This window comes from Apodemus sylvaticus, chromosome 23, assembly GCF_947179515.1.
Source record: "Apodemus sylvaticus chromosome 23, mApoSyl1.1, whole genome shotgun sequence".
In the NCBI taxonomy this organism is placed as follows: domain Eukaryota; kingdom Metazoa; phylum Chordata; class Mammalia; order Rodentia; family Muridae; genus Apodemus; species Apodemus sylvaticus.
In genome coordinates, this window is record NC_067494.1 from 46,858,995 (window position 1) to 46,885,052 (window position 26,058).

The 26,058-nt window shown below is 42.5% G+C and overlaps 1 protein-coding gene across 9 annotated transcripts in view; it reads left to right on the forward strand.

The window, feature by feature from the left end:
- Positions 1-26,058, forward strand: part of Afdn (afadin, adherens junction formation factor) — a 124,264-nt gene that overhangs the window by 88,837 nt on the left and 9,369 nt on the right. For 6 of the 9 annotated variants that reach the window (XM_052169290.1, XM_052169294.1, XM_052169292.1 and 3 more), the window contains 8 exons: positions 11,132-11,197; positions 12,252-12,325; positions 12,786-12,904; positions 14,167-14,361; positions 14,944-15,035; positions 15,551-15,736; positions 17,965-18,957; positions 25,873-26,007. In XM_052169290.1, the coding sequence (XP_052025250.1) occupies positions 11,132-11,197; positions 12,252-12,325; positions 12,786-12,904; positions 14,167-14,361; positions 14,944-15,035; positions 15,551-15,736; positions 17,965-18,957; positions 25,873-26,007 (1,860 nt within the window). The remainder of the gene's footprint in view (positions 1-11,131; positions 11,198-12,251; positions 12,326-12,785; positions 12,905-14,166; positions 14,362-14,943; positions 15,036-15,550; positions 15,737-17,964; positions 18,958-25,872; positions 26,008-26,058) is intronic. The other 3 variants (XM_052169293.1, XM_052169295.1, XM_052169298.1) reach the window with 1 other exon arrangement.

Below are 26,058 nucleotides of genomic sequence, written 5' to 3' on the forward strand. Positions count from 1 at the left end.
TGGGTGAAGAAGCAGGGCCTCAAGCCAAGCTCAGCCGTGGTCCAGCCTGTGCTCCCTTACACTTGGTTTACAAGGACAGGTGCATTACATCAGCGCTGAGAGTCAGCCTTGTGAAGGCACATCTTGTCACAACTGTACTTTTGATTATAGGTGAGAGAGGGCTTTGACTTAAGGTGTAGTGTGATAACTGTTCACTGTGTGGGGTGGGGATTGGAGGCTTTGATGTTAAACCTTTGTCACCATGACTGTATTTAGAATCACCAGGGATGTTCAGTCCCCTTTGTGTTGTCTGAGGATGTTTCTAGAGATTTAACTAAGAAGGGAAGAACCCCCTCTGGCTGCATCGTCCCATTGGCAGGGCTCCTAGACTTGACCAGGGAAGGAAAGGGGAGGAGCCAGCTGAGCAGCCGCACAGTCTCTCTTTGCTGCTTCTGTGGACTCAGTGTGGCCAGCTTCTGTGGACTCAGTGTGTCCCGCTGCTGCCACATCATTTCAACCATGATGATGGGCTTAATCCCCTCAAACCGTGAAAGATACAGACAAAAACCTATCTTTTAAGTTACTCAGTTTTTTGTTTTTGTTGTTGTAGTTTTGCTTTTGTGGTTTTTCTTTTTATAGCAGGAGAAAAGTAACTAATTCACGGGGTTTCTGTACTCATTTTCCAATGAGAGATCCTAGGAGTGGGGTGGCAGAAAGGTACTCAGTAACAGAAGTGTACCAGACCCTTGGGAGGGACTGTGTCTATATCTCCTGCTTTGTCGAGGGGTTGGTAGTTCTTGGTCATCGTCAGTGATGGGAGATAATGCCAGATGACAGTGTTGAGACGGGATGAGTTGAGTGCAATAGGACAAAGGGGGAACAAAGAATCCTGGTTCTGACTTGAGCCACTGGGTCCTGAAGGCAGGACTGTCAGGAAAAGAACAGGCAAGAGTTGGTAGAGAGGAATTGTGAGTTCAGGATTGAACATATCGCACTTGGAATTTTGGGACCCTGGTAAGATAAACTAGTGTGTTTTCTAGCAGGGGATTGGATGATGGAGCTCAAAAAGTTAGAGCCAGAGATAAAATTTAAGAATTGGTATATGGTCACTATAATGAAACAACTAAAAATGCTTTGTCAGCTGGACAGTGTGCCATTTTTAATATATGAGTGTATCCTAACATCTGTTTTCTGAGTGACACAGATGAATAACAGTTCACGGTGCCTATTCCACTCTGTACGTGTCATGTTTATAGGACAGGAAGGAAAGCTCAGCAAAAGAAACCCCAAGTCTCCTTTGGGATACAGCTGCTGCCCAGCCCAGCTCAGCCCAGCCCAGGTGAGAAGTGTCCAGGTCTCCCTAGATAAAAGTGATGGAGTCAGCTGACAGTAAAGGTTCCGGAGTCCATTTTGAATGTTAAGACCTCTGGTAGAGTTTAGATGGTCAGCCTTGCCTCCTGCTGAGCCACTTGGAGGCTGTCCTCGGCCTGTGGGCTCTGCAGGCCTGTGGGCTTGTCTCTGTGCCTTTAAGACTGGAGATGCTTGTGTTTCCTCATGATTGAGTGAGAAGCCATGGGAACACCAGCAGTAGCTGCTTATTCCACGTAGCTCTTATCTCTGCCCAGCCCACCATGTTTTCCTGTTGTCCCAGACACCTGTCTGTTGTTTGCTGCAAGTCTGGGTGTTTCACTTGGGCCTCTTACCTTTTTCAGTTGCTGCATGTCTCCGTTTCTGTAACTCAGAACCGTGTTTTGATATTAAGTTCCTTTCCTTGCCCTCCACATGGTGGTTAAACATTATGAAATCCAGATGATTTGGAAGCAATGTGGGCTTGCAGTTTACTTTTTGAGACATTGCTTTTGGAAAGCATGCTACTTCTTACTTGTCTGTGGGACAGCACTATGCCGACGCTTCCTGTTTAATTTGGATTTTTAAAATACAAACAATTCCCGTTCATTTTTATAACCCTTTAAAGTTTAATAAAGGATGAAGGGAATGAAAATCAGTGGCTGGGTTGCATAAGAACCTGAGTGTTGTGCTGGTTCCAGTTCCTGTTGATAAGTGCCACACAGTGTCACAGCACCCAGTCAGTGTTGTGGCCAGCCATTCCCGAAAAGCCAGCTGTGCTGCTTGCTGTGGAAACCGAGAGAAGCAGACAACTAGTCTCCAGCTCTAGGCTGTGGTCCTAGAGATAACATGTGGTTCTCTGTTGTTGGAAGGACAGAAGCAGCGGTGAGTTTCTTCAGGGTGTTGTCCTGAACGTTCCTGTGCAAACTGATCCTTAAAGAATGCTTCCTCCTCCACGCTGGCTTGTTCAAACCTGTTAATAATTGACTTGCTCATGGAGAGGGAAGCTTGTAATTACACACCAGATAGTTGTTGTTCTCTGTTTATGCTGTAAGTACTTAAGGTTCATAAAAATGTGAAGTTCTTATGATTTTTTTTAATTCAGGAAAAAACCATAAGATTAGCCCTATAAGTTATAATGTGATGAAAATGGCTTTAAATGGTAACTGCTGGTGTATAATTTGCAAAAGCAGACATAGTCAGGTGCTCATAAAATTTACTTGTGGCTGCATTTGATAGCTTCAGAGTAGGCTTTTTCTACAGCTTTTTGATGTGCTGTTCTTTTTAATGACATAAAAATAAATATATTACAATACTTACTATTGTATTTGTTTTTATTACTATATTACCATATATGCTTACTATATATTGCAATATTTTATGTAGAAACAAATGGTTAATTACTGCCTTAAAGGTGTTACAGTTTGTTCTCTTAAACTAAATGAGTTTAAGTTTTTAAATCTTACCTTAAATCCTAAGGTTTCTATACTTAAAAAAAGAGACAATAAAGTGTTAATATGCTGCCTTTTCTCTTGAAGAGATTGTAATTTAGACCTTTCCATTTGAGACCGTCCCGTTATGTTCTTTAATGGTCCGATAACCCTCCGTGGGAAGAGCCTGGTTAAAGACGTGAACTCGGGATGATTTTGGCTCCCGTTAAAGCCTAGCTGGGGAGCTGGCTCAAGATGGAGAGCACAGAGGCTTTCCCGAGGAAGATCCTAGAGCTCACAGCATGCTGTGACCAGGAGACCCCGCACCCCCACAAGTGCCTTATGTGGGTGGAAAGTGTCTCCCACAGAGGTGACAAAAGTATCTTTCTCTTATTATGTGAAATAGCACAGTATCCTTTGTGGTTGTGGTTTATGAGTTTGTAACACTAAGGAAAATAGTTACACGAAAGGGTAAGTTTTCAGGATTTTTATTACCTTAGTACTTATTTCTGGAATTGATTGAAATATTGAATTCTACTGGAGTATTAATTATACAAATTGTTAGTCCTCTGAAGAACCATTTTTTTTCTTTTTTGTACTGTGTGGTGACATAGAAACAGAATAACGCCTACCTCACACCTCACCCTCATTTAAGGCCTAGGGATCCAGGTGTGTGCACACTCTGTAGTCACACCTTAGGCGGCTCCTGCGACTCTCATGCTTGAGGCTCTTAAGGATGCTCTGCATAATTTCTTCTGTTGGAATGTCTTCTCCACTGGATACCAACTTGAGAGGTTGGTTGGTCAAATGTTTCTGATCTGCGAATCTCAGTTCAGAATCTCCTGGCTGGTCACCTCCTATATTTCAGAGAGACAGAAAAATGGATAGTGTGGTAAATGCTTGTTGTGTTGGTGGTGTTGGTATTGATGAAAAGGTAAAGGAATGCAGATGAGCTTAGAGTTCTTTACCACCTGCCCGTTTGAGTAACATTTATTTTGAGAATTGCTGCAGGTGAAATTTATGTGAAGAAACCATTTTAGAGCCAATTTAAAAATTAAGGTAGAAAGATGTTTAGAGCGTTTTAAAGACCCTTTGAGCTTTAATAGTTTTTGCCCCGAAAGAACAACTGAACTGAAAGGTGTGAGGAGAGTGCCGGCGACAGACAGACTTACTTATCTAAGGCGTGAGGGTTCCTCTGGGCTGCTCATGCTCCTACGTCACCCAGCCAGGAGTCCAGGCTGGGCCTCCACCCCAGAACAATGGCCTAAGCCCTGTGCTGCTTGGCAGGCACCTCTTCCTCCCCCGCCCCATTGTGTTTAATGATGTTTTTATGCTGTTACTGAGGCGGACTCCCACACACTCCATCTGCAGCCAAGCTGTCTGGAGCACAGGCTCCTTGTGGTTCTGACTCCCTACTGCAGAGCCCTTCCAGCTTCTGAGAGAAGAACAGAGGCAGCCTTCTCTCTGGACCTCATTCTCCAGAGGCTGAGGCAGCTGAGAGGTTTGTGTGAGTGTCTAGTCTCTAGTCTAGGGGACACTAGCCTTCTGTGTTCTGATTTTGTTTTTGTTTTTCTTTCCTAAATTTTTATAGTTACCTTCTTTCCTCTCTTATTAGTCCCAGCTCCCCTCACTCCACTTTTCCTCTTAAACCTGTAGGGTACAGTTTGAAGCTAGATAGAGTGTTGAGTGTGTGAATGTGAGAGTGTGAGTGTGAGTGTAAGGCATCAGATCTCTGGCTTCTCTGGGCGTCACCTGCTCACTGCTCTTTAGGCGCGCTGAGAAAGAAAGGCACGGAGGCCGAGCGTAGCCGAGCCGATGTGAGCCAGTGTGAGCCAGTGTGGGCCGTGGGCGTGGGCAGGGATCTCGGGTGCTTCCAGGAGGGGAAGATGGGCTTTATGCCTTTTATTTAACTTTGCTCAAATAAATTTCAGACCTGGTACTGCATGGTGTGTTTGTAAATGTGTAACTGTTTTTCGAAAGATCTTCTTCCTTCTAATTCAAGGGATTGACTTATGAAATGAGAAATGAGAAGTTCTTAGTAGTTATGGTTAATCTTTTCATTTCACAACTAAGTAGAACAAACATTTTAGGTACCTGTAGCTAAATGCTTTCTTAAAAAATTATTTAGCTTTAAATATTTATCTCAATATTATTCTCATTGTTGGAAATCAGGATATGTAATATTAATATATGTGTAACAGTAAGATATTTTGATAGTTTTGTGCATGATTATGAATTTATTGTTAGTAATGGTAATGACTAATAAAGTATAAAACATACCACAGAATCCTTCTTCAAGAGGCCATTCACCAAAAACACTGTGTTACATAGGTGACTTAAATTTGATATTTTCAAAATGTTGCCTTAATAGTTAACATAAAAGATTAATGAGGCGTTTTCCATTCTGTTTTCATACTCTGCCTTTGAAGTCAAGATCTTTCATTGTGAACGAGCCACATTTTGAGCACTGTGTAGTCACATGTGGCCCAGTGACTGTGGTATTGGACAACAGGGTTGGTTGTAAGTGGTCCAGTACCATTTGACCAGTGCCCTTAAACTGTTGTTCTGGGTTCTACTGTGTTCTACTGTTGTCTTGTAGTGAATGCTTAAAATGACCATGCATGCAGTCCTTAGCGGCCAATATGCCATACACTGGCATGCAGTAGCAGTTTAGACAGAGCTTCTAGACTCTTATTTTTCTCTAATTAGGAAATGAGTAGACCTATCATAAAATACGTTTTAGTTATTGTATGTGTGTGAGTGCTTTATGGGTATGTACGTATGTATGTATGTATGTATGTATGTATGTATATGTACCACATGTGTGCCTGGTGCCCAAAGAGGTCAGAAGAGGGTGTCATATTCCTTGGGACTTGGATTACAGACTCCTGTGAGCCACCATGTAGATGCTGGGAGCCGTACCAGGCTTCTCTGCAAGAGCAGCCAGTGTTCTTAACTGCCGGGCCTCTCTAGTCCCTAGTTCTTCTTTAACTCTTAGACCAACTAACATGGTGCTATGATAAAGGAAAGAGAGTTCTCAAAATCGTAAGGAATTTTTGTGGCGCAACAGATGACAGTTTTTCTAGGAAGAGGTGGGGGACTCCTCATGTACTGTAATTGAAAAGAGGGGCCATCTCACTCACGCAAAAGCTGTAAGGCAGGATGTTATTCTGCTTGCCTCAGGAGAACAGTGAGGATCCTGAATGAACATAGAAAAAGATAGCACCTCTTCTGGGAGAACAGGACAGAGGTGTGGTTGGTAAGTCTAGAGATTGGCTGAGCACATAGTCTAACCGAGAATAGTGTTCTGCAAAGTTATGCCTGACCATCCGGAGGGAGAACATGTTTACTGTGCAGGCAGCAGGCAGATGGTGATATCTGCTGTGGCATTCACGTGTGCTTTACAAGAGGTAATTTCTCTGGTTAGTAGCAGTGTATAGATATGAGCAGATGAGACAGCCGTCACTGCCTCTTTTTGCCAGAATGTTTGTGATACTGAAGATGTAGTCATGGCTACTTTAAGATTCATAACATTAAATTAAATATCATGTGTTTAAGTACCATTAAATACTTAACACATGGTCAGTTTTTCTTGAATATTTAAATTTATGTTTATTAAAATTTCACATTGTATATGCACCTAACTTGAAATACCCAGGATTTGAAATTATTTAAATAACTGCTTACAGTTCATATTATCTCTTCAGTGTGAGCTTATGTAGTAGGAATCCTGAAGGTAGAGTAGCTGTGAGTGAAGGAGCCTGACAGTTGTGTCAGGAGAGTGAGCCCTGAAGACAGTTAAGTGGTCAGGACAGCGCTGCAGGAGGCAGCCGCAGCGGCATTCAGGCAGTGAGTGCCGTGTGCCGGGCCGGGGGCTGCAGGAGGCAGCCACAGCGGCAGTGAGTACCGTGTGCTGGGTCTGGTGCTGCAGGAGGCAGCCACAGCGGCAGTGAGTGCCGTGTGCCGGGCCGGGGGCTGCAGGAGGCAGCCACAGCCGTGTGCCGGGCCGGGGGCTGCAGGAGGCAGCCACAGCAGTAGTGAGCTTTAGGTGGCAGGCTGTGTGCTGCTAGTCTCCTATAGGCAGCAGCAGTGTGTTCAGGAGGGCCAGGTTGGCTGCTTCTGTTTCATGTCAGTTCACTTCTTGATTTTAAAAAGTGTTCTCACTGTACATTGTCGAGTGAGAGATAGATTATTTTGGGATTTATTAATAATAATCTGAAAGATACCAGAAATGACACATATTGTTTTAAAGTTGATACTTGGTGTTGTTCATCGCAGTGCTCCTAAAATATGCTAGTTATTATTGCTAAATGCTGTTCTTGTTAGAGATGACAGTAGTTGGTTCTTACTAAAAGGATAAACTTGTATAATTTAAGTTTATTAAACTTAAGGTCAGGGGCTGGAATAGGCACTCAGAAGTTAAGAACCATGCACTACTCCTTCAAAGGGCCAGAGTTTAGTTCCCAGCATCCAAGTAGTGAGGGTAGCTCAAAACCACCAGTCACTCTAGCTCCAGGGGTCTGTGTGGGTCTCTGTGGGTGTGTTCCTAAAATATACGCATGCATGTAATTAAACATAAAACTCAAATAAATTATAAGGTCTGTGTTACATTACCAAAACTGCCATGTGGAAATATAATTCTTGTTCATATTACAAGCAGTGCTGCTTTGGCATTCAGTAACTACTGCTTTTCTGTCGGTCAGTAGGAAGTGGACAGAATTGAACTTGGAGAGGAGAAGTGCGGATGGGAATGAATGTTAGTGCAGCCTAGTATCCCAGTCAGAAGGGAATCAGTCAGTCATACAGCTCTCTAGGAGACAAGAGAGGGTGCAACTATTGGGCTATCTCAGGCAAACTGCACCAGAGTTCATGTCCAAAGAGATTAGGACATCATGGGTATATCATGGAAGTTCCCTGGGAGAACTGAATGATTTAAAAGCTGAGTTGTAGAATTAAGGAGATCCATAAAAAAATACATCTAGGCAATGGATAATATAAAGTTACAAAATACGTTCCAGCTTGATTGATAAGAACTATAAATTTCCAGTGTAGTACATGGTTGCTAAGGGGAACTGTGATTTCAAGGTCATTTCTAGTCATCTATTTCAAGTGTTTTTACTCCAGATGAACCATAGATGGCAACCAGGATGATGCCATAGATGAAATCAAGTAAAGGCATATTTTATCTCATTTGCCACATTACTTGACAAAGTTCAAAAAGCCATTATTGAGTGTACTTTTTTTGTTCCACTCAGTTACTTTATATATTTTTCTAATTTATTTAAAATTGTATTCATGTATACAGTAAAGTATGATCACATCCACCCTTACTTCTCTCCTCCAGCTTCTAATAGATTCCCATCAGATGCCCCTCTTGATTCTGTTGTAATGGCTGGTCTGAGATTGCTATGTAAATCAGATTAGCCTAGAACTCAGAGAGGTCCACCTGTGTCTGCTTCCCAGGTGCTAGGATTAAAAGCCTGCACCACCATACCAACACCCCCCCCACACACACACACACGCACCACACATATACACACATGTCTTTGTATCCCATTAATCCTTGTTAGTGCTACTCAAACGTGCATACAATCCATACAGCCATTCACTGGAGAATGGGAAACCTACCAGAGGCCATACTCCTAAAGAATCCATTTCCATCAGCTGCTCTTAACTGCAGCTCCTCATTCGGGGCAAGGGCTTATAAGCTCTCCTCCCACATGCTGGCATTGTGTTTGGCTTCATCTTGTTCAGCTAACTCAAGCTCCCCTGACTGTGTGGATGTGATGGCCATGTCCATCCAGATGTCACAGATGTGATGGCGGTGTCACATCCAGACGTCACAGATGTGATGTCATGTCCACAGACTTCACGATGTGATGGCTGTGTCATGTCTGGAGCCACATTTCATAGCACTTCGCCCCATCCTCCAGCTTTCTACAAGTTTTGAGAAAGATTCCCATCTGGGACTGAGCACTCCTCTGTCACTCACCCTCAGCACTTGACCAATTGAGAGTGTTTTCATGGACTGCTGTCCACTGCATGAAGATGCTTCTTGGACCAAGATTGAGAGTGATAAGTCTCTGGGTATAAAAACAAGAACAAGTGCTTAGAAGGGAAATTGAGATTGTAGCCATTTAGTAAAACAACAGTAGGTACCTAAGGAGATCTCTATGAACTCCCAGCAGTGGGCTTTTGATAAGCGACTAAATTTCCTCCTGTGGAGCAAATTGCAGATATAGCCAGAAAGTACTTCAGAAAGTACCTCAGAGTTTGGTGCATCTAGCTTGGCAGATCTGTAGTCTACCAAGCCAGAGTCCAACACTAAATAACACCACCAAACTAACCCCCAGCAGCCTGTATTGTGCCCTCTGACACCATGAACAGGGAAGAAATTTCTTCTTTTGGTTTGAGATTGGTTTTTATCCTGCAAGCAAATATGGTACTTTAGCATTTGGATCTGACTGTGTCGTCATGGTGATGACTAAGACCAATGCTAATGACCAGTGTCGTTGTAGAGACTTCTGGACCCTCCTTGACCACCTGCTTGTGGAAAGGTCTCCCATGCCTGCCCTTCACTTTGATGTATTCATGTCGCCCAGGGATGGCCTGGTGCATCATGCAGAGATCCTCTGTTCAATCACCTTTACCTTCATCAGCACTGTTACATGTCGAAGTTAGCTTTCTAACCTGTGGGTTTCCAAAAGGCCTTTCCTGATCCATACATTTCTCTTCCCCATCTCCTTACCCTCCCCTGTTTAACCCTTTAACACATTTTATAACAGACACATTGTTCTACCCTCCCCTCCAGTTACAATTTTATATTGGGTTGCAATTTAGTAAGTTCCCCACCCCCCACCCCGGCGTTTTCATACCTTCTTCCTTTGGGTTGACTCCCCCATCTCCAGATCGCCTCTAGACTTCCAGCTTTCTTCTTAACTGTAATTTTATTTGCACTGCCAACTCTCCAGATTGTGACAGTACCCAGTGGCCTCACAGTTGAGAGCCCAGGGCAGGTAAGAGACTTGCAGTAGGACACACAGGAGGGAGTAGACAGACACAGGAGGAGGCTGTAGCAACATACTGGAAAACCTTCCTCCTTCATCTTAGCGTAAGAGTTTCACAGCGAGAAGCACCTTGGTCTTTCTTAGATCCCAGCTGCTCAGAGTCTCCATGACAGGCAGACAAATGTCACAGCCACATCTGTCACTTTACTCAGTTAACATATACTAATAAAATGTCATGCTGTTTTTAAATTTTATATATATTTGTATATGTATAATAATATATACTATGTTTTATAATTATCTTATAATTTCGATTTTTATAAATATATATAACATTATTTTATAAGACATAATTTTATTTTATATATATAGATATAGATATCTAAATTTATATATACATAAAACACAAGTTCTGTGCCTGTGAAACAGTAACATACTGCATACCTGATGACTGCCTTCCTGTACCTACTCCCTACTGCAGGGAAGAAAAGGGAGCCAGTCTTACCAGTGAAAACTGTAAACTAAAATGTTAACTAAAGAGGAAATATGGATAGTTTGTACATAAAATTACATCTTCAAGATTATTGCTTTCAAAAATTCATCTTAATGTATTGAAATCACTTTTCGTGATACAGTAGTATATAATGTCTCATAGTTATTAAGGTAACTGATTTTTATTGTTGATACCAAAGTATATGTACTCAGTTGTGCTACTTCTCAGTAACATTCATGGAAGGCTTCATGCACATGACTGTATTGCTTGATACTTCCATACGTGATCCAAAGCTGTTTTGTTGTTATCTTATGATCTCTAAGCAGAGTATTGATGATCCTGAAATTATATACAATACCTACGTTTTCTCAAAGATTTCATTAGTTTTCCATAGAATGCTAATGTACTTGTGTTTGAATCTTCAGTTATAGAGTATCAATTACAATATAGTATTTTTTGAGATAATGTTTTCTTACAAAGCCCTCTTAAGTGGCTGCTTCAAGAAGTTATTTTCTTGTTTTAAATTTAAACCTTATGTTTAAAGAGTGATGATAGAGAAGGCAGATGCTAGATTATACAGTACCACAGCTGATTGTCTGGCATGATCTGGTTAAGGGCCAGTCACTTGAAGACTTTCTCATTCATTTGGATTCGTATCTTTTTAGACTTTATAAATACTTATTTTGAGTATTTCAAGTCTAAGCGCATATTCTTACCAAATTATTCGATTTTACGGGAGTATTTTTCTTATAAGTTTGGAACCATAAAATAGAGCATTCCTAACTAGTCAAGATACTGGTGTGTATGTGGTCAGGCTTCTGTTCATTCCCTGCTGTGTGATTTCATTTTGTTGTTCTGGCCTTGTTTTTGCATAGGGTGCTGGCCAGGATAAACTGGGAATCTACGTTAAGTCGGTTGTCAAAGGAGGTGCTGCGGATGTGGTTAGTATTTGTTTTAAAGGAAACAGTGGAGGGCCTCATGTGCCCAAGCTTTGTGAAGTACTGTGCAGATGTTTGTAGCTGAGGATACTGTGTGGTGTAAAGGACACTGCTGTGCACTGACTGTGTGCTGTGAAGAATGCTGCTGTGCACTGACTGTGTGCTGTGAAGAATGCTGCTGTGCACTGACTGTGGTGTGAAGAATGCTGCTGTGCACTGACTGTGTGCTGTGAAGAACGCTGCTGTGCACTGACTGTGTGCTGTGAAGAACGCTGCTGTGCACTGACTGTGTGCTGTGAAGAACGCTGCTGTGCACTGACTGTGTGCTGTGAAGAACGCTGCTGTGCACTGACTGTGTGCTGTGAAGAACGCTGCTGTGCACTGACTGTGTGCTGTGAAGAACGCTGCTGTGCACTGACTGTGTGCTGTGAAGAATGCTGCTGTGCACTGACTGTGTGCTGTGAAGAATGCTGCTGTGCACTGACTGTGTGCTGTGAAGAATGCTGCTGTGCACTGACTGTGGTGTGAAGAATGCTGCTGTGCACTGACTGTGTGCTGTGAAGAACGCTGCTGTGCACTGACTGTGTGCTGTGAAGAACGCTGCTGTGCACTGACTGTGTGCTGTGAAGAACGCTGCTGTGCACTGACTGTGTGCTGTGAAGAACGCTGCTGTGCACTGACTGTGTGCTGTGAAGAACGCTGCTGTGCACTGACTGTGTGCTGTGAAGAATGCTGCTGCGCACTGACTGTGTGCTGTGAAGAATGCTGCTGTGCACTGACTGTGTGCTGTGAAGAACACTGCTGTGCACTGACTGTGTGCTGTGAAGAACGCTGCTGTGCACTGATTGTGTGCTGTGAAGAACGCTGCTGTGCACTGACTGTGTGCTGTGAAGAATGCTGCTGTGCACTGACTGTGCTTTGAATAACGCTGCTGTGCACTGACTGTGTGCTGTGAAGAACGCTGCTGTGCACTGACTGTGTGCTGTGAAGAACGCTGCTGCACACTGACACTGTCTTTTTCTTTTCTCCCTACCCTTGCGTCTCGCTGGTGGCTCAGGATGGACGACTAGCTGCTGGTGACCAACTCCTCAGTGTGGATGGACGAAGTCTGGTTGGACTTTCTCAGGAAAGGTATGACTAAATGGTTAGTTTAAAGGTTAGTCTTAGTGTATTGACGTGACATTTTGCATTTACTTTTGAAATTTGGATTCAGAAAGTAGTGCTATAAAAGCTCTTTGTGATTATTTACCTTCTCCTGTAATCTTAGTTCTTAGAGTACATGAATCTCATTTTTAATTCACTCATATGTATTTTAGTATAGAGTATTTCTTTAAGTATATAAATAAGTGCACATAGAACTTGTGAAATCTTTAAATATATCTTAATAGTAATGTTAAAGCATAGAATGTATTTACATGTTTTTATAACTAACTTTCAAAAGTGAAGTGGACAGGAAATAATCTTTCTCAAAGTAAGGCTAATTTCCCCCGAACAGCAATCGGGCTGAGGAACGGTAGCACTAAAGTTCTGAACACAGACTATGCTGCGACACTGAATGCTCAGCTTCTTGTGCTCTGTATTTTCTTCCTAGGGCAGCAGAACTCATGACAAGAACCAGTTCCGTGGTTACACTGGAAGTTGCAAAGCAGGGCGCCATCTACCACGGCCTGGCCACCCTCCTTAACCAGCCATCCCCCATGATGCAAAGAAGTAAGAACTAGTGACCCAAGCCAGGGTAGCCGTCCTATACTGATGCTATTCTGGGATGTAACTCCTCTTAAAAGTTCTCAAAAGCTGGGGCTGGAGAGATGGCTCAGTACTTCACATATTTGCTCACAGCTATTTGTGATTCCAGTTCCAGGGGGTTTGATCCCCTTCTCTAATTTCTTTGGGCACCAGTCAGTCAGGCATGCAGGCACGTGTACACATGCAGGCACAACACTCATACACATAAAATAAATTATTTTTAGAAAGAGATTCATCAAAAGTCCCATGTAGTAGGGCTACTACAGCTGTTTCCCAGTTCTTTAAGTCAGAAGTTAGTTGAGAATGAGTTCAGAATGCAGAGAAATACTGCTTGGTCATGATTCAGATCAGCTTTAATGATATGGTTTGCTAGATATGGTCACAGTCTGTTAAGTATAGTCTTGTGAGCCCTTTTCTACCCCTGAGTCAGCTTTGGATCCTCCACACCCTAGCACCTGACCTTTGTAGCTACAGTATCAGCAACAATAACAGTGCCTGACAGCCTAGAATCCCATTTTCTAAAGCATAGAAACACCAAAGTTTGGTGGCAAGGCCATGTTGTAGGTGTGACAAAGCAGAACATCATTTAGAAACCCACAGAGGGAAATGGGTAATGAATGAGTCCCAGGTGAGCAGACTGGAAGACTAACTGTGGACAGGCCTGCATAATCACGCCAGGTGACAGCAGCCTGTGATGACATCATTCTGATGGGTACCTTTGAGGGCTTTTAAAAAATTACTCTAAAAATAGTAACTTTCTTATTTACAAATAGCAGTTCAGTTGTTGAACTGAATCTATGTATGAAATAATGTCAATTTCCCCCATAGATACATACCAAGTAAATGAAAATCTTTGCAGACACAATATATTTACAAGTTTTATAAAATGGTCATATAAAGCTATTTGTGGTATCATGAACCTTTAATGCCAGCACTAAGGATGCAGAAGGATGCAGATTTCTGTGAGTTTGGGGTAGCCAGGCCTATGCCATGAATTTCACACCAGCCACAACTATGTGTGAGAACCCTGGGTTTTCTTTTGTTCTGCTTGCTTGCTTGCTTGCTTGTTTTTGTTTTTTTAAGCTAGTCAAAGAATGTATATGAAAATCACCCTATTATACTATGAACAGTTAGGAAATTAAAGTATTTTAGATGCATCCTTTGAAGCTCTTCAATTCTTAGAACCAATGAGGGAGAGAGAATGAATGCATCTACTTTGGTTTCAGTTTCAGATCGTCGTGGCTCAGGTAAACCCAGACCAAAGAGTGAAGGTTTTGAGCTCTATAATAATTCAGCTCAAAACGGCTCTCCAGAGAGTCCTCAGATGCCTTGGACAGAGTACAGTGAGCCAAAGAAGCTGCCTGGTGACGACAGGCTGATGAAAAACAGAGCAGACCACCGTTCCAGCCCCAATGTGGCAAGTAAGAGGAGTCATTCTCTAAGTTACCTTCTCGCCTCCAGAAGCCAGCGCGGCAAGCTGCACTCTGATCATTGTTCTTTTTGTCTCTTGGCTTACTAGAATTTTCATAGAGGTATCATAATACTCCAAAATTTGGATTTTATTTGGAAAACCCTTGAATCAGTGGACGTTATAGATCCAATTGCATTGTTAATGTCTCTGCAAAAGGGTGTCAGGTTGCCAACTCAGCGAGGTCATTTTTATACTTTAAATAGTTCCTAACTAAGAAGTGAGGATGGGGAGGGTATTGAATACTGGCCCCAACCTCTAAAAGGCTTCAAGTATTTACTCTCAGGTTTCTACCGCAGATGTCAGCTAGGTCCTGGTGCTGGAGAAAGTCTTTTTCCTAGGTTGTGGTGGCAGGAGACTTGTAGGAGTGTGGGAAGCCAGATTCTGGTCCATCTTTGTCTCTGGCTCTGTGTTAGCCATCCTGCCTTAGTGTCATGATGCATATGATGCAGCTCCTGCCTTTAAAGGAATGTCCTCATGTGTGTTTTAGTTGTTATTTAATGTGACACTTGGGTTTCTTGACTGTTTCCAACAGATCAGCCTCCTAGCCCTGGAGGGAAGGGGCCATACACATCTGGAACAGCAGCTAAGATAACATCTGTCTCCACTGGAAACCTCTGCACTGAGGTCTGAGATAAGCTGGAATACTTTCTTACTTGTGAAATATCTGAGTTGTCTGATACAGTTCTCAACAAAGTACATTAGCTGCCATTCCTGAATTTTGTTCATTTAATTTTTAAATTTTTATTATACTAATCAAATTAATATTAAATTAATAAATCTAGGGAAAATGAGAATTAATTTAAATGAGTAAATCTGGAAAAATTGAAATGTTTCTCATTATTCAAAGCATAGGGTCAAATTTTCAATTTTTAGCATAGCATTTAATGTATATGCTTTTTTAAACATTCATTTATTTATTCCATATATAATTCAATTACATCCCTTTCTCTCCTCCCAGTACCCCCTCTGGCAAATCTCCCTCCCCCCATTTCCCCTTCTTGAGACTGGGAAGCTCCCTCGGGGTATCAACCCTCCCCCCATATATGCTTTTTAAAAGATTGTTAAACAGATCCTGAGTATAAAGTTAGCCTTTTAGGCAATTTTGAGCATCTCTTTTTCTCTTTCTTTACATTTTACAGGAGCAGACCCCTCCACCTAGACCTGAAGCCTACCCTATCCCTACTCAGACATACACCAGAGAGTATTTTACCTTTCCAGCTTCAAAGTCACAGGATCGGATGGCTCCTCCTCAGAACCAGTGGCCAAATTATGAGGAAAAGCCACATATGCACACAGAAAGTAATCATTCCAGTATTGCAATCCAGGTTAGGAATAAGGGGCTCACGAATGTTTCTCATCTCTCAGAGGAGTATGGGAGACTAGTTTGGCAGGGTATGGTAGTTTGGTGGCTGTCTTTTTCTTTAAAAATGTTTGTTTATTTTGTGCGTGAGTGTATGGGGCACAGGAGCAGAGTTCAGAGAACAGTTTTCAAGAATCAGTTGTCACCGTCAACATTATGGGTTCCTGGAATCCGACTATATCATCAGGCTTTGACAGGCTTTGACGGCATCCACTCTGTTGCCAGGCCAAGAGTGCATGAGTTTTGAGACACAATTGGTAACTCCAGATTGCTAGGTTGTCCTCTTATTTTTTTGTATGTGTGTTTTTAAGTCTGAGGCAAAAAGAAGTAGGCTCAAATACAGAACATCTTAAACAAGTTGTGTGTGATATTGGGTTTATGAAATGTTGGTAATGTAAGGCATAGTTACAGCATTAAAGGCAAGGCTCACTGATTGTAGGAGTGAAAGGTGAGATGTCGTGACTGGCATGGCTCGCACTTGATTCTGCCTCTGCCGGTGGACCTTGAGGAGGGCTGACAAGTGAGACGGACAGAAAGCATGCAGGGTACTTAAGTTGCTGGAAAGGGGGTTATTGCCGGGTGCTTGAGCTGGGAAAGAATCGCGCCTCTCTGGATTCCCTCCTGGTGCTTGTGTGCAGTCTTCCTTCCTCTGGCTTCGGCTTTCTGTCTGAAGGAAAAGGTCTGAACCTCAGAAAGCAAGGCTGGAGCCTGAAGGCAAGGCAGCTCATTAGAAGTGTAGTGGATGCTAGTTATGGAGTTTGGATTTCTCTCCAAGTCACTAAGGATGGAGATGTCCGTCTAGGCTCTAAACTGGGAAGCACTATGAGATGTGACTGGGAGAAGAAGCCAGCAGTATGCTTTAAAGAGAAACCCATCTAGTACACATAAAACAGACAAGTCTCCTGGAAAGCAAATGTTGTATGATCCCCAAGACAGCCATTCCTCCTTAGAGTGCTCATAGAAGACATGGGAATAGATCACTGTAGTTGTCACCAAAGACATGGGTATTGAACTGAGCCTTACAGGATGAGAAAAATAGACATGCATACAGCAGAAAGGGCTGTACTCATAGGAGACTGTTCACCAAAGTAAGAGGAAACTTTGTTTAGGGAAAAAAAAATGAGCCTGTGGTGTGTGACCTGTCTCATCTACCTTAGCCTGAGTGGACCTCATGACCAGTATTAGCTGCATTTTCTAAGCCTTAGATGTTTTCCTCCTCTGCCTATACCATGTCTTTTCTAGTAATAACCAGTAACGCCCGAGGCAGAAGGTGCAGGGTTGTGTTTGTAGCAGGACCCGGTCTCTCTTCCACTTAACTTCATGATGCCCTTGTGTAGTTTGTTGACATTGTGAGCATGTGACTTCATGATGCCCTTGTCTGGTTTGTTGATTGTGCCACCGTGATGGGGAACCTGCTCAAAGTAAAGTTGTACCTAAATATTGGGAGTTATTGTTAAACTTCCTGCTATGGCTATTGATTTTTAAAATGGTAATTCATGGTTTTTTAAAGGAAAAAGAAATAGTTTCAGGTTACCATCTTCAAATGATGTTCACTATCAAGGTGGGATAAGGATAATTGATTCATGTGTCATAGTGATCATCTTCATCAGGGTATACTGCTTCTAGAAATGCCACTTCGCAGGTTTCATTGTAGCCTTCCAGGGCAAAAAAATATTTGTTTGAATCTCTTTCCTCATAAACTCAAAAGGCTTTATGCCCATTAAAGTATGCTGTTGCCTTCTTTCATTCGCCACAGTGGGGCTAAAACATCTTTGATTAATGGAACTTATCCTCATGTGCTTGGCTTAATTCGAGAAAACAAAGCCAGTCCTTAGCTTTCTAACTCATTCAGAATCAAGCCGTAGATGCATGCAATGAGTACTTTGTAATAGTTAGACTTCTATAACAGAGGTTTGTTGCTTTTCTTAGATTATACTGTTCTCACTCATCTGTGGAAGTCAGGGTGCCTCATCCCCCTGGAACCATCAGTGTATAAGAAATTCTCTCTAGCTACTTGGCCAGTGACCTGCAGTATATATCCACCAGTAAAGAGGAGCTTTACTGTTCATAAAGCAGTTTCAGCTTCTGGTTATACATCCATTCCAACAGGTTTTGTTGTCTCCTCTGATGAAAAATGTATGCAATTTTGGTAATATCTCTGAAGTATGATAGCTTCCTCTTTTCTTTTCTCAGCGTGCTACCCGTTCCCAGGAAGAGCTTAGGGAAGAGGTTTACCAACTCGAGCGGCATCGAGTAGAGACTGGCATGGATCGCAAGTGTGACAGTGATATGTGGATGAATCAGAGCTCCTCAGTGGAATCCAGTACATCCAGCCAGGAGCACCTGAACCATTCCTCCAAGTCAGTTACCCCTGCTTCCACTCTGACCAAGAGTGGTCCTGGCCGTTGGAAAACCCCAGCAGCAGCGCTGCCCACCCCTGTAGCTGTCTCTCAGCCCATTCGAACAGACCTCCCTCCACCACCCCCTCCACCGCCCGCCCACTACCCCAGTGATTTTGATGGTATTCCAATGGATTTGCCCCTCCCACCTCCTCCTGCCAACCAGACGGGACCCCAGGCTGCTCAGGTGGCTGCTGCAGAGCGGAAAAAGAGAGAGGAGCATCAGAGGTGGTATGAGAAAGAGAAGGCCCGCCTGGAGGAGGAGCGAGAGCGGAAGCGCAGGGAGCAGGAGCGGAAGTTGGGGCAGATGCGCACTCAGTCCCTGAACCCTGCTTCTTTCTCTCCTCTGGCCACGCAGGCCAAGCCAGAAAAGCCTTCCACACTGCAGAGGCCCCAAGAGACCGTCATTCGGGAGCTGCAGCCCCAGCAGCAGCCCCGCACGATCGAGCGCAGGGACCTGCAGTATATAACCATCAGTAAAGAGGAGCTGTCCTCTGGGGACAGTCTGTCTCCAGACCCCTGGAAACGCGATGCCAGGGAGAAGCTGGAGAAGCAACAGCAAATGCACATTGTGGACATGCTAAGCAAGGAGATCCACGAGCTGCAAAACAAGGTGGACCGTACCGCAGAGGAGAGTGACCGCCTGCGGAAGCTTATGCTGGAGTGGCAGTTCCAGAAGAGACTGCAGGAGTCCAAGCAGAAGGATGAGGATGATGACGAAGAGGAAGATGACGATGTGGACACCATGCTGATCATGCAGCGCCTGGAGGCCGAGCGGAGAGCCAGGGTAAAGGGGAAAGGCCTCGGTTGTGCGTATCTGTGTTCCCTATGCTATCTTCTGAGTGTTTCTGTGCAGACAGCTATTTTCACAATCACAAGGAGTTAAGAGGCCCTGGTTCCTCCTGCTCACTCTTGGCTGACACCTTGCAGGGATGAGCCAGGCCCCTTGGGCTTCAATGTTTTCATTAGCAGCGTATAGTTATCCTTGCTAAACTTGAAGAAAACAAGTACTTAGTGAATCCCTGAGATTTGGTGGGCTATGTAAAGTGTAATGGCCACACGACCCTGCTGTGTGCAATACTGGGCTTGGCTGACTCACAAGGACATCACACAGAAAGCTGCTGGTCCTGATACACATGATGAGCAGAGCATTTCAGAACATCAGTTTTAAAGCGCAGGCTCATTACCAGAAGTAGGACTTGTGCAGCTATTTTACTGTTAATACTTCAATATTTATTAAATTAATAATTGTAGTTGTAATATAAAGATGCTGACAATATCTGAAAGAATTTAATCTTCCTGTATTGTAAAAATATTTTTTATTTGTTTCAAATAAAAATTTAAATTAGCCTAAATCAACTAAGTTTTTAAAATACCAAATTTTAGGTGAAAACTGGATTCTTGCTGCTTATCAGGCATGATTGTTGAGGTCAGTCATTGTTACCAGCCTGGGCACTTGATAGTAACTTGCTTTTCTTATTTTATTTGTTCACTTTTATTCTGTGCATGAAAGGAGTTGTTGAAAACATAGCTGCTGGGTCAGACATCTTACTTGAAGGGCATGATGCAAGTTAACCTTTGTTGATAGTCTAACAGTCCAGCAGTGTAATTAGTCTCGTTTCAGAGAGTTTTTCCTGAAGACTGCTGCACATAGACTTCTTCATATAGACGTGCCTCAGCATATACAGCACGCTGATTCACTTTAAATTTATTTTATATACTGGCTTTCTTAAATGAGACCAGAATGTAAATTTTAACAATGACATCATTTTACTAGTATTTTTCTAGTATCCATAGTAAATGTCCTTTAAAATGTGACTTCTACAGTAGGGGTGCATTGAGTAGTCTCCACTGTGCTCATGCTCAGGACTCTGAGACACACTGGTGTAGCTGTTTACTGGATTGGCCAGCACTGGTATGTCCCTCTCTGCCCTGACTGGCTAGGGACAGATACAGTGGTTTGTGGCTTTGTATTGCCCTCACCCCAAGTTCCACAAAGAGGGCGGTTTTCCCTCCCCTGCACTACAGTTCATCTCTGAATGTCCAGCTGGTATTCATGCCCACTGGTCACTCAGCATCAGCATTAGCATTGCTTCCTCTGACAGCAGATCCCAGCAGGAGTGAAAGGTTAGCTCCTGTGCTCGAACATCTCAATGTTCTGTGAGGATGAAATATTTATTGAAGGTTTGTCATAGTTTTGAAAATTTGCTACTACTTTGAATATTTTAAAGCCTCTTAGTATGGACTATGATGCTTGGAAAATTTTTGATATTAATTTAGTAAAAAGTAATTTCATTTTAATAATTATATATTTAGCTTAATATCTTAGTCTCCAAATAAACACTAAGGAAGATTTTGTTTTTTTATTATGTCTTTTAATGATAAATCTCAAAATATTAATGCCATGTGAATGGACATTTTTCTGAATAGTAGAAGTTAGTCTGTGATTCTATGGCTTTTCATCAAGTTGTCTAAAACCAGATGAAACATGACAGCAACAAAGATGCTGGTGGTGGAACACAGGTCTAAACCTAACTTTTTTTGTTGACACTTCATCTTTCTTTTTTCCCCTTCTCTATTACCTGCAGCAGACTGCTATGCCAGCAATCTCTGTTCTAGATTTGGTATGTTCTTGTTTCTTTCCCTTTGCTACATTTTTTTCCCTGTCTTGATTTTCTTTCCTCCTTTGGTGATGGCTGTTCTGTGTTCTCAGTAGTCAGTTCTCCCTAGCCACCTCCTGGGTCAGGAGGCCAGCTCCGTGATTAGAAGCATGCCTCTGAATGTTACTAGACTAGTTCTCTATACTTCCTCGTTAACCTTAAGTGTTACTGTTTGTTTATGGGTTTGACTTTTCTACAGTTAGTCAAAAACTTAAATTGATCTCATAGCTAGTCTTAAGTATGTGAACAAATGAAATACATTTTGCATTGGGTAATTATTTCTTGTTGCCTTAGAAATATATTTCAAGTATGTTTTCCTACTGTTTTTTTACTGTAGACAGGGCATTACTCCCAGACTTAACATATTACTCCCAGATGTCACTATTGTAAAGGTAGAGGTTTCCTGTGTACCAACACCCTGTTTTTCTTAATACCATGTGGATTATCAAAATATTTGATTGATCATTTAAAGTTGGTTTAAGCTTCAGTAATATGTTTGTTACTTGATATATTCACACATACACACACACCCCACACCCCACACCCCACCTCACCCCCCCCCCACACACACACACATTTATCCTGGGTTAACTTCTAAATGATAAAAGCAGCCAGTTAGCTCTGTGGCCATCTCTTCAAATGCCACTCCCCTCTTTAGTGCTCCTGTGGCTTGAGGGCGGGTCATTTAGAGAGAAACCTGTTTATACACAGCTCCCCTTCTTTGTGAACACAGGGCTAGTTTCTGACTTCCACATCTTCATTCTTATATGAAACAAGGATAATAAACATGCACCTCCACAGAAACTTTAGATACGAAGTTGTACGTTAGGTTAGTTAAAAGTTTTTGTTGCTGTTATTTTATTTTGTGAGAAGCCTCCGAGTTCCTTAAGGTTGAAGGACTGCCCGCGTTGATTCCCAGTGGTCTCTTAGGGCTCCCGGTGCCTAGATGCTACCTCTGATCCAAGGCCTGCATCCCACTGCCTCTTTCTGCTTGTTCTCGATCTGTCACGTTAGGACAGTAATGATGCCAGTGGCATTTGTCACATGGTTCTGGTCTTGGCCTCTGGCACAGTAAGTTTGCTTACCAGCATACCTGCATCCTGTCTCCTCCAGGTGGCACGATGCAGCTTTCAGAATTCACCCCTGCAGACTGAAATCCCTCTTTCTCCTGTGCCCCTTGCACTGCAGCTCACTCTGCCTCTACCCCCACCCCAGACCCTCTAGTTGCTGAGATCTACTTGTATTCATGTGAGCTTTACAGCCTTCTGTGATCCACTTCACTCTCCAGAAGCTACTGCCCTGCCCACATTCCTGCCCTGGCCGCTTCACTGGCCTCTCCTGCTGGGATTACCAGTTGAGGTGTAAAAGCTGGTCCTTGAACACCTAGTGAAAAACATGTTTAGGCCTCTTGTTTACATCATATTTCTTCATAACAAATCTTCCATTACCAAGGAAAATGCCAGACACAATACATGAGCCTTAATCCTCTGTTACATAGAGCCAGCATTAGTTTGCTTTCTTGCCAGCATTTCCTGTCACATTATGTGTATTTCTGCTTCATCAAAAGCACTTCCTTTTTATTAAGTGACATTCTGGGCTATCAGCTAGATATTCCCTGGGCCTGTTTGTCTCTCAAAAGCAGCTTGCCTTAGCTGTGTCCTCTCACCACATATGAACAGGTCACGTTGTTCCCTGGGTCACATAAATACAGGAATGAGCTTCTACATGGATGATACACATGAGAAGTTGTTTCCCAAGACTCCAGGGGCTCTTCTAATTAGTCAGACTCGGTTAGGCCTCCCCTCGTGGCCTACACTGCTGCCTTGACCTTTGTACAGGAAGTGCTCAGGCATGCAACTTTGAGTCTCCAAAGTGTAGAAAGGACTAATCAAGAGTTGTCTTAAGTACCTCAAGCCTAATTAGAGTATTAGCTCTCAGAGAAAGGATTCAGATGCCTCCTGGACCTCTTAGTCCATCTGCCCTGCATGGGCCCCTGTCTTTTTGGGATCAGAGCTTAGAATTCATATTTCTTTAAGAAAATTGCTGAGATTAATTTCTGTATACTGTTGTAGGTATTCCTTTTTTTTAATGTCATTTGCCACTGTTAGAGGGGTCATTGTTTTCTAAGGAATTCTGATTATACACATAGAGCTTTTTTCCTAGACAGGAATAGCTGGTTCTTTGCCGGATCTAGACTCTAAACCCAGGTTAGAGCACCAGAGGACTGCCTGCAAGCAGTTCAAAACATCTTTAGTTATAATCTAACACTTTTAGGTTTGTCTTAAAATTGGGGTTGAATTTTAGAAAAAAAAAAAAAAGGTACCTATACTGGAAAAGGATTTTTAAAAATCCTTTAGACTCTAGGAGACTTCAGTTGTCAAAAACGAAAGGCTGTCAGGATCCTGTTTTACATGGCAGATAATTTAATAACAGTAACATTCTTAGTATATTTTTGTGATGTTACAAACACACAAATCACAACCTGCAGTATTTGTTTGACCTGAAAGCACCTTTTAGAAATACAGACTGGTTCAGAGCCTGCCTGGCTTTTCTGCTGGTTAGATCAGCAATGGAGGACGCTCAGTTTCCCTGCATTACACAGCTTGTCACTGGGCAAAGAGCAGTGAGGCAGATGCTGAAGATGCCCTTGCTCTGTTATTGGACGCTTGTCAGCCTCACAGCTGCTCAGTGTTCTGTCTTGAGTTGTACTTTTGAAGAAAGTAAGAAACCTCCTTCCTCTCCAACTAATGCTCATGGGAAGGAGAAGAGTAGTCAAATATTTTAAAGGAACAAAAGAAAACATTTCAATGTTTAAAACACACAGTTTATGTAATAAGAAAAATGTTTGAGTTATAATATCTCTAATTAATTTCTTTTTAAAAAAAATTAGTAACCTGTGAACTAAATTACACAAATACCCCCCCTGACAACCACCTCACCGGCTAGGAGAATGTAGAACCATATTTTTTAGAGAAAATGTCTCGTGCACATTTCCGATCCTGCAATTGTACTTTCAGTTGTGAGCACTGTGATTGACTAGTGAGCTAAACCCTGTGCAGTGCTTCCCCTGCTGAGTAACGGGAAGAGCTCAGCTGTGGAGATCAGCAAGTGTAGCTTTGGTTTTCCCTTAACTTCCTTCTGTGAGCATTCAATGCCCCGGGAAGTTTGCTTTTGTTGCTCTCCTGGGCTTCGGCTTCTCCCAGATTTTCCTTACCACAGTGCTCTTCTGTTGTGACATTGGCTCTTCTGGGGTGCACACACTTGTCTGCAGCCTCCTCATTGAAGTTCTCAGGAAGACCTTTGCTTCCCTGTCTCTTTGTATCTTGGTTCTTCATTAGCAGTGCCTATGTCTGCTTTAAATTCCAGCCTAATTCCCAACCTCTGTTTGGACTTGCACCTACCTTATGATTAAAAAAAAAAAAAAAGTTAACTTTGTCTTTTTAAGAAGACAATTTTTCTGGGATGTTTTATTATTTCCTGACCCCAATAGCCCAGGCTAATTTATTCTTTTCTACTGGATAATAGTGAAGTTTTAAGATTTTTATTTTATCTGTTTAAATATTTTGCTTGCACAGATGTCTGTGCCTGCTGCACTCAGGCTGGAGGAGGCCATCAGATCTCCTAAGACTAAGAGTTATAGATGATTTCCAGTTTTGTAGGGATCAAATTTGGACTCTTTAGAAGAGCAGCCAGGACTCTTAACTCCTGAAAGTCATTCCAGCTCTAGAGCTAGTGTTTTATTTCATTGAAAATAAGGAATAAAATTTTACATTTTGTGTGTGTGATTTTTTTTTTAAAGCATATACTTACAATCTAAATTCAGCAGTCTAAATAGTTTTACTCTAAACACTGTGTAGGCAAACTGGCAATTTTATGAACCTTGAACTGGATCTCACAAGAATCACTTACAGAGTTTCTGCAGGATCTAGAGTTCTGCAGTATAATTTTGGATGCAAATTATGGAGAGTTTGTATCAGTCATCATGGTGACATACCACAGTGCTGCTGTAGGATTGTCCCTACAGCACAGCTCTGTGCAGCATTTCAATGTCACCACTGTCTGTGACAAAGCTACAGACATCTGTAGATCAGGATGGATAAAGGGGAGTCTTTATCCTACCCTAGAACTCGTGATGCTGAGGAATATGGTCAGGAGGCTGAAGGAGCCACAACAAACAAGAGCTTCACCTGCATTTGAATTTGGATGGTTGTGTTGGACACTGGGGGGTGGGGGGAGGTGTTGAATCTTTTGTTGTCTTAGAATGGTAGAACTTAATGACCAGAAATAGAAAAGCATCAGCTGATGGATTTGGGACCACCATAGGAGCTTTTAAACTAGCTGTCAGCTAAAGCAGAGCATCCTGTGTAGGGGAGTTAGCAGTGGTCCCCATGTGTGATAGTCAGAAAAGAGCCAGAATGACTTCCCTGCTATTAACTGCAAGTCTGAGGTCATGTCAGGCTAGGAAAACTCCCATAGTCCAGGTTTACATATGGAGGGAATGGAATTGCTAGAAGTGTAGGAGCCCTAGATTTTTAAACCACTCCCAAGTAAAGGTAGGCTGTTCCTAACAGCTCCCAACTGAGACTGGATTCAGGATAGGCTAATGTGCAAGTCCCACCCACATCCCAGGAGAAAACATAATTTCTTATCATTTGGGGTGGTTATCATATTATTAGTTCTTAAAGTGGAACCTATTGGTGATTTGTAGGAGGTAGCTAACAAATTTTATTTTAGTGAAAGAATCATGCTTGATTAATGCATGAATGTTTCTTTGAGTCATGATTAGTAGAAGAATAAAACTGGTACTTGGATACAAAACTTTCACGTAACTTCCATTAAAATGGTAAGAGCTAGTTAATACATGAGATTTACCACCCTACAACTATGATTTAGTCTGGTGTTTCTACTTGGCGCTGTGTGTGTGTCTGTCTGTCTGTCTGTCTCTGTGTGTGTGTGTCTGTGTCTGCGTGTCTCAGGATGTGCTCTTTTGTGTCTTTGCTTGTGGGGTTGACTGGGTGAAAATTAAATTCTGTTTTTGTTAGATGCAGGATGAGGAACGCAGGCGGCAGCAGCAGTTGGAAGAGATGCGCAAACGAGAAGCAGAAGATCGAGTGAGACAAGAGGAAGATGGACGTCATCAGGAGGAGGAGCGAGTAAAGAGAGATGCGGAAGAAAAGGTTATGGTCCTCTAAAGGCAGCTAGGTTTTACCAAATGATTGGCTTGGGCC